This window comes from Lipotes vexillifer, unplaced genomic scaffold (assembly GCF_000442215.2).
Source record: "Lipotes vexillifer unplaced genomic scaffold, Lipotes_vexillifer_v1.1 scaffold972, whole genome shotgun sequence".
NCBI classification, from domain to species: domain Eukaryota; kingdom Metazoa; phylum Chordata; class Mammalia; order Artiodactyla; family Lipotidae; genus Lipotes; species Lipotes vexillifer.
This window is the reverse complement of record NW_006769413.1, coordinates 546,068-555,056: the sequence shown is the minus strand read 5'-3', so window position 1 is coordinate 555,056 and position 8,989 is coordinate 546,068. Positions and strand designations below refer to the sequence as shown.

Below are 8,989 nucleotides of genomic sequence, written 5' to 3'. Positions count from 1 at the left end.
GGGTTCCTCCCGGACCGGGGCATGAACCCGCGTCCCCTGCATCGGCAGGCGGACTCTCAACCACTCTGCCACCAGGGAAGCCCTCTACTGTAATATTTTTAAAGAAGGCCGCCGAATCGTATAACCCTCAGACCCCACAAAACCTGGATCTGCCCCTGTACCGAGTGAGCCTAAGATCCCCAGCCTGACGATCACAAGGTCACTTACTTGGTGTTTTGGGGCCCATATACTGCCTGCCCCCACAGAAACCTCCTCTGCAGCTCCTAGGAATTCCTACTCACTTCATTGGCAGTTACACTGTTGGGGAAATGAGAGCGGGTCTCCTTTCTCAGGACCTCCATTTGGTCTGAGGCCGTGCAGCATCGTGAGATAGCTGCACTAAGACTGTGACTGTTTTGTCCCCTGAAGTTTCCCTTGTTCCTGGCCCTTAGATTTCTGTTCTGTGTAAACCTCCCCAGAGACGCACCTCCCTCTTAATTTGGTTTTCTTTTGCTTTAGCCACTAAGGCACAATTAGAAAAAGCCACAGCCCAGAGATCCCAGTTTTGATACATACAAGGATGAAAATCTCTGTAGTTAGAGTTCTGCCCCGCTCCCCCCTCAGCATGCTGGTGTGTGACTCCAGCCCATTTTAGGGCTGTGCTGGCACTAGCGATGGATCCACAACTTTGATGAGTGCACAGGCAGCACCAGCCTGACACCTCCTGGCTACATAACTAACTTAAAAAGCCACTTGTGCTGGAAAAGCTCACGGCAGGACCAGTACCCCTACTATTGTTTTCCAGGGCTCTCACTGGGTCATGGCTGTGGCCTGTTCCATCCCCTTATTACTTTCCATTAGTCCTGAGGAAATGGCTTGAAGCCATCAGTTTGGCCCACTTGAGCAGACCATCCCAGTCCCATGAACCTCTCTGATAATGGGTCAGGGAGGAGCTCAAAATTCTGACAGAAGCATCATAATAGGTCTTCTCAAGCTCTGCAAGGCGTCAGTGAATGCAACTCATCACATCTGGTTTCCTTTGGTTTGGGGTGTAGTCGGATCACTCTTCCCAGGGTTTAGCTGATGCTGCCTTGTTTCAAACCTGGTTTTTATCCTGTTTATGAATGAATATCCTAAACTACATTAGTATGCACTGGGAATGAGAATTTGTATGTGACCCTGTGGTACTGCAAGAACTGTTGCCATAGTTTGAGCTCTCTGTTGCTGTTTCTCAGCTAGCTTTATCTTGGAAATGCGGAAGATGATTCTAGCACCCAAATACAGAATATTAGTCTTTCGGTAAATTGCCCTTTTTAGGAGAAGCACGACCATGGCAACCCAGGATTACACAGTGCTCTACAATTTGCAAAGGCCTTTTGAAGACCATTCTCAACAGGCTCCATGAGGTAAGAAGTAGGAATCCAACCTCAGTGAGGATCCTAAGGCTTTGAGGGGTGAAATGATTTGCCCAAAATCACCTGACTCGGAAGTGGCAGAGTCAGGACTGGAACCCTGGCCCAACTCTAAACCATAGGCTCTTTCCATGATATAAAGGGCTAGACTGATGGTAGTTAGTTATTAAAATCAGTAAAAATCTTTTATTGAAGATATGCTACTACTATAGCTGAAATCGTTTCGTTTCCTTGCTAAGTTACCCTCTGCTGTGGTCAGGTATGTCATCTTGCTGTGTTTGCCACCTCCCACAAGTGAAAGGAACGCTTTTCTTTTTAAAGATTCATCAGTCTGAGTTTTCCGGCCCAGGGGAGGCTCTCTTGCCTTCTCCGCATTCAGTAGTCCTGCACAGGAATGGTGATCTTGTGGATAAATTCGTCATACTTCACTTTGCCATTAGGTTCAATATCTGCTTCCCTGAAAAGATCATCCACTGCAATAAATCACATTAATTTTTCAGTTTGGCTTTAGTGTTATGTTATAGGACATCCAGTTGGGGGTTGGGACTCCCTGGAGGTCTTCCCTGAGCGTCTGGTTGACTATTCCCGTAGATGAGGAAATAAACCAGTGGAGGGAACAGGACAACCCACCCCCTACCCCTTGGAGACCATGTATGCAATTTTGAGTTCATCAGGCTTTCTGCAGGGGCCAGGGTAGGGGTGTACTGGTAAGGATTCAGTCACTGAAACCATCTTGTGCTTTTTTTTTTCCCCTTCAGAAAAGGTTTGGCCCCTGTGCCAGTATTTCCAGAAAGCTTTGGCATGAATTTTACCTTCTACAGCCCACCGTCTCAGCTCCCTGCAGAACAGACACCCTCTGCAGCTCCATCCCAGGCCCCCCCAGCCCAGTCTCTGGCCTGCCCCTGACCTGCCAGTCTGCCTTCCAACTTGACCCCACCCCCACCCCAAGGGGGCTCGGTGACAAGTGGTACCTGCCACCATCACCTCTTTTAAAAAGTGTGCGTTTCAGGGGTGGGGTACTGCAACAGAAAATATATTCAACTGTGTCTCAGCTCAAAGCCTACAAAAAACTGCCATTGTTCTCTAATGTTGCTCAAAAAAAGAAAAAACAAAAAGCCCCAACATTTACTGGTTCTGGATCCCTGGGACAAAATACTAGCTTGTCCCAGGAGTTGACAAGAAGAGCCATTTCAGCTTACACTTTTCCACGGTGGCTTCTCAGGACCATCCTCACCCTCTTACAAAACTATCACTGCTCTGTGTTAACTTCCCCGGCCCCAGGCATCCCCAACATAATCCTGGGTAGTTGTTAGAAAATATCCTGTGACTTCCTGCTTAACCATCCTCCTCCAAAAATGTAATTACTGTGCTCTGTGCTTAAGCTGATAGTACTTCTGAGTATTTTCAGAATGTTGAGACTGTAATTTATCTTATTTCATAGAGATGCTTCTACCCATCAACCACTTGGTTAAAACCGTCCCAATGGACAGGTCTAACACCAACCACTGCAGCCTCCAACTGTCCAGAAGAGGGGCAGCTGGAGTCTGATGATGCCTTCTGGGTAGAACGGCGGTTCCCTGTGAACCCACAAAGAACCAGGTCGCAAAGGAGGCCTCCCTCCCAGCCATCTCAGCAGCTCCAAGGATGCTTCTGTAGTAAAACTGAAGCTTTTTCTTTCAGTCAATCACTGAGGGTAAAGGAGTCTTCTAGTATCATCTTTCCTTCTCCCACAGCCAGAGGAGGGGGGCATCAGTCTCTGTCTGGAAGACATTGTCAGTTTCTTTGAAATGTTTCTTTACTGGTTAAACAAATGAGAGAGATGTTTGAGTTTGGGGGCCATGGTATTGCTTTAGACAGAGATCATTAACCGTAAGAATAAGGCCCCTGCTGGCCCTCTGCTAACAAACACTCCACTTGGTGCATAAAAGCCCAAGCAGTGTCCTCAGAGCCGGGGAGGGAAGGAGAGCCCATGTTTCCCTGTTCACATTAAAACAAACATTCCCTGTTCACATTAAAACAGACAATGAAAGACGAGATCGTGATAGCTGCCGGCCTGAAAAAGCGGGGGAAGCTCCATCTGCCTTCTGTAGAGCTATTTTTACATGCTTTGCGCTGTGCCTTTGTGACTGCAGATAAAATCTCAGCAGACTGCTTTATAGAATGTTAGCTCTTGGAGGGACCTGAGGGATTGTCTATGGTAACCTCATTTCCCAACGAGGAAACTGAGGAGGGTGAGAGAGGTTAAGAAACTCACCTGAGGTCCCCCAGAATGAGGGGGAGCCAGGATTCAAGTCTGTTGTGATTTAACCAAAGGCTAAAGGCCCATCACCATTGAAGCCTTTTTCCTCCTGCCTCAATCATAGGCAGTGGCCCAGCAGCCTTACTAGAAATCCCAGCCTCTGGGGTTGGTGGGTGTGGACTCTGGCAGCGACCTGGCATGGCTGCCGTGGCTGGACCGAGGGGCCCACCAGACAGGCTGGGAGAACACCTGCAAAGGGCCCAACATTGGGGTCACCCTTACCATGGACATCAGGCTTTCCTAGAAGACCCAAGCCTCTCATCCTCTCTGAGGTAGGAAGGCAGGGAAGGTAGGAGTCAAAGACCACCACGGACACCCCTTCTGGAAAAGCTCTTAGAGCTGGCTGAGTCGTGGGGAAAGGGAGCAAAGTAACATCTCAATTTAGAAACTTGGCAGCAGTAGCAGCTTCAGAAGACAGCTGTGGTGAGAGGAAAGAGCCTGAGAGGGGCTGGGGGGCGGGGGTCCAAGTGTCTAATAGACCTGCATGTAGCTCCCAGCTCTGTTACTCACAAGCCACTCACTGCACCTGTTTAATCAGTATGAGGGGGACACTGGTGCTCCCAGAGATGTCATAATCACTAAATGAAGGCCCACAGTGAAAGTTTAGAACAGTGGGATGCCCAAGTAGATCATAACTGGGTTTCCCCAAGCCGTCCTTTGCCCTGGCTAATTTCTCCTGCCACCCACAGGGTCCCTAGTTCTTTTCTGGGATCCAATCCAGAGGTCACCAAGCTCAACATCTAGTTACAACCTTCTGGGGCATCCATCAAATGCAGTGCCTACATAACCCAGGTGGCATGGATTGGGCTTTGGTGTCCTTCCCCCAACCCCTTAATCACCTCGTGCTGTTGGGAAAGAGGGACCCAGGCCATTACCTTCTTTATGGGTGAGCTTCTCTCCCAGTTTCATGAGTTTTGACCGCAGTTCAGACGCCATGATGTAGCCTTTCTTCTCCTTGTCTGCCATCAACATGGCCAAAAGAATTTCCTTCTCTGGGTCCTCTTGTTTTATTTGCATGTGCATGATGGTCAGGAAAGTAGAGAAATCCAGCTCTCCATTTCTGTCTAGGAAACCCCCAAACACAGCAGAGTGAGCAGGGAGGAAAAGGCTTCTCTTGAGGAAGGCAGCTGGGTTCCTGCCTTCATGGCCAGCTCAAGGGCCACGTAACTCAGGAAGCACCATGATGGAGGCAGTGGTCATGGGGAAGAGGTTGCAGCCTGTCCTGCTGAGTTCCCACCATGGATATGCCTCCCAACATAATCCTCCCAACCACCCCTTAGTGACTGATTATCATCGCATTTTGCCCACTAAGGAGACAGAAGCTCAGAGCGTAGAGTCACCTCAGAGCAGTGGCAGGACTAGGATGAAGCACTGCCTCCTCTACCCCCTTCTGGATGCTTCTCTCCTGCCCTGAACTGGAGGGGAGTGCACCAACATGTCTATCCCCGCTTTTGGCAGCCACTGTAACACATATACAAAGATGGACAGATGACCCCCACCTGGGGCCTCAAGCCTCCGTCCCACCAGGCTGTTCACCTCACTGCAGCCTCCACCCCACTCCCCCCAGCCCACACCCCTCCTCCAGCCATGCCTGGGGACCTCAGCCCAGGCCCTGGCTGGGCTACAACTGCAGGAAGTCAGAACTGCTCCTGACCACAGCTTCCTGTTTGCAGGAGACAGAAACCAGAGGAAACCACCACCCCCTTGGAGATAGAAGCAGCAGATCTCAGTTGCTAAGCGCCCCATCACTGGGCTTGAGGCCTTCAGAGGCCCCACCCCCAGGCCCAGGCTGGCCTCAGGACAGGCTCCCAGTGCTGCTTCAGGCACCCTCGGATGGGACCTCGGGTTAACGCTAGCAGATGGTGGGGACCCATCTGAGAGATGAAGAAACTGAGGTCCAGATGGGCTCTTGATCAAGTGTTCTTTCCAGGCCACCCTTCTCTTTCCTTCCTGAGTGTCCAGCCACCAATGCAAACAGCCATCCTGGCCTCTGACATCCCTCCCTCTTTTTCTTTAAAAAATAAAAACCCACCACCAGCAACAACAAAAAAACTTGTTTTTGGTTATGAAAAGTCCCGTATGTTTCCACTGTCAAAAACAGAGGAAACAAGGGGAATGAAAATCCCATAATCGCATCACCAGAGAACCATTTGGAGATCAGAATTGAGTTCCGAGCCTGATTCCACCATTGGCGGAAGCACTTGGGGAAGTTACCTAATGGGCTCTGAATCTTGATCCTTGTCTGTAAAACCCGGATTAGGATAGTGCCTCCTTCATTGGGTTGTTGAGCTAAGTACATGACAAATAGTAAAGGGACATCGTTCTATCAAAACAACTTTGGGATCACTTAGCACTGTCTGGGCTGCAGGTGTGTGATAACCTTGTTGGAATGCCTAGATCCCTTGGTCCTCTGGGATGGGGGTGTCACCGGTTGCTGTGAGGATTCAAGGAAGCCCGAGTGATAACACAGCACACCTGGCCAGGTGCCTCCAGAGCACCCAGCCAGTGAGCTCCAGCTGCAACCTACCCCTCAAACTTCTGAGCTGTTTACACCCCGGTCATGTGCACTTGCCTGCCGGGCACTCCCCAGGACCACAGCTGTGGGGCTGAGGGCCCACCCTCAGCCCAGACTCCTCCTTCCCTGGCAACTGACCCGGCCCAGCCAACTCACCTATCCCGTGAGTCTGCAGGTGCCGCTGCACCTCCCCCGGCGTCGGGCTGGCCCCCAGGCACCTCATCACCATCAGGAGGTCAGTGGCTTTCATCTTCCCCCGCTGCTGCTTGTCGTACAGCGAGAAGCATTCCTTGTACTCTGCCAAAGCCCAGAAGGGAGAATCAGGAGCCCTCTTTCCCCCTCCCCCCCGCCTCTCTGTTCTCTCCCCCTCTTTCTGCCCCTCCCCTTTTGCCTGCTCCCCTCTCTTCCCCTCCTAGAGTGGCCAGACAGCAAAGAAAAAGGGCTGCCAGGGTAAACCGAACTTCAGATATTCTTAAAAATGTATTCGGGCTTCCCTGGTGGTGCAGTGGTTGAGAATCTGCCTGCCAATGCAAGGGACACGGGTTCGAGCCCTGGTCTGGGAAGATCCCACATGCCGCGGAGCAACTGGGCCCGTGAGCCACAGCTACTGACCCTGTGCGTCTGGAGCCTGTGAGCCACAACTACTGAGCCTGCGCGTCTGGAGCCTGTGAGCCACAACTACTGTCTGGAGCCTGTGCTCCGCAACAAGAGAGGCCGCGATAGGGAGAGGCCCACGCACCGCGATGAAGAGTGGCCCCCGCTCGCTGCAACTAGAGAAAGCCCTCGCACAGAAACGAAGACCCAACACAGCCAAAAATAAATTAATTAATTAAAAAAAAAAATGTATTCATTGTTTAAGTCGATCCCAAGTTTTGCATGGGATATACTTATAAAGGTATTTGTTGTTTATCTGAAATTTGCATTTAGCTAGGTGTCCTGTTTCATCTGCCAACCCTCTCCCCTCCCTCTCCTGACTTCCCTTCTGCCTCCTCCCTCGCCCTCCCTGCTCCATTCCTCAGTCGGCTAAAACCAGAGGAAAGCTCTCTCTCACCCTCCAGGGCCAGCCCAGGGAGACCAGGAGCTCACAGCAGGGCACCAGACTCCCAGGGGACCTTGGCAAAGATAGCTTATGTGGGAAACAGGGACAATAATGCCTCAGGGCTACTGGTCCTCCTTTGTGGGAAGGCCCAGAAATCCCCTCTGGGCAGGCCTGGCAGAGAGGCTCTCATATGTGATGACAATAATCACAACTGTGGGCACTTCTGAGTCTACTGCTCCAGCCACCGGCCTCCAGGCTGCTGAACTCTCAAGCTGCTCTCTGACAGGCCCTGGCCCCCTTCAAGACTTCAAGAGGCGCTGCCAGGAAGTCATCCCAGGCTCTGCTGAGATCCTGCTTGCTGCTCTCCCCAAACCCTCTCTCCCCTGCTGGGGGCGAGGTAGCCTCCAGATCCACAGCCCCCCAGGCCCAGCAGAACCGACCCCCACCTGCATCTCCCCCGACCCCCAGCTCTGGAGGCACAGTGAGGCCAGCCGTGAGCTTGGGAAGATCAGGGGCCCCTCACAGAGGTTCTGACCACGGGCTGTGGGTAGAGCTCTCATCAGAATTGGTCAAGACTCCCCTCTCGTCCAGTCCCTGGGGCCCACGGGGTAGAGCTCCTGCTTGAGCCCCGCTTGGGAACGTGCAGGGCCCTGCGCTGCCCTCAGCACCCTGCTCTCTCCTGCCTCCCACACCCAGCTGGTTCCTCAGAGGCCTAGACCAGTGGCTCCTGAGCTGATAACAAAAGCAGCAACCGCAGCTCCCGCTACTAGCACTCGCCCCCCAGGCCCTTGTGTAATCCTCACTGTGACCCTGTGGGGGTGGTACCTTCGTTGTTCCCATGGTGCAGATGGGGCGGAAGGCTGGAGCAGCAGAAGACTCGCAGTGGGCAGCCTGCTCTGCCCCGGAGACCGCACTGGATCTCCACTCCCAGGCAGAAGCCACCAGAGGGCAGCAGAGCGGGAGAGACGGCAAAAGGAAGCCCAGGCCTAGGGCCCTTTCATGGTCCCTCCTTAAGGCCTCTCCTGGCAGCGGAGGATTTCAGGGAAGTTGCTAATCAAAGGCAGGCCAGGCAGTGGGGTTTAGAGACAATTAGCTGCTTTTGTGCCTGTGGAGAGGTTGAATGGAAACTTTCCACCCTTTCAGAACTTTCCAGAGCCTGAGCTTCGGAGGGGCAGACCACCAACAGGACCTGGTGGCAGGGGCTGGAGTGGCCCAGGGGAAGCAGGGCCAGAGCCTGGCCTAACCCCACCTTTGGTTCCTGCAAAACCTAATTCCCTCCAAGAAGGCCCAGTGCCAGTGGGGTGGAGGGGGGGAGAGAGAGGGCCACCATCTGTGCAGGGCTTAAACTCAGCTCTCCCCTTCCCCCTCCTGGGGACCGCTCTTGGCCACCCCACCTTGTCTTCCGTCTGGTTTGCCTCTGCACGAGGGGTGGGCCCGCTGCCTTCCTGAGACCTCATCCTATGACAGTTGACCATCTTCCAACAGTGGCCAGGTGGGGACATCACATTCTTGGGGCTTGGAATCCACCAGGCTCTACAGGGGGGAACATTGCCCCCTGCCCCCGTGCCCGTGGTCCCTGATATCAGCAGGGCTAGGGTCAAATGGGGGCCCACCTCCTCAGTTACATAATATGTGTTCTGTCTTCCTACCTTTAGATACCTGGGAGTCTGGCTCTGAACTTGGAGTTCTGCGCTGGAACAACAGGGCTCTTTTCCTTCCACCCCCTGTCCCGCCCCGCCCCCCCC

At 52.7% G+C, this 8,989-nt stretch overlaps 1 protein-coding gene across 1 annotated transcript in view; it reads right to left on the bottom strand.

Moving 5' to 3' along the window:
• Positions 1-1,553: 1,553 nt before the first annotated feature.
• Positions 1,554-8,989, bottom strand: part of CALML4 (calmodulin like 4) — a 10,196-nt gene continuing 2,760 nt past the window's right edge. Inside the window, 3 exon segments of the mRNA XM_007445603.1 lie at positions 1,554-1,864; positions 4,566-4,754; positions 6,362-6,502. Coding sequence (XP_007445665.1) covers positions 1,767-1,864; positions 4,566-4,754; positions 6,362-6,502 — 428 coding nt within the window. The 3' untranslated portion in view covers positions 1,554-1,766.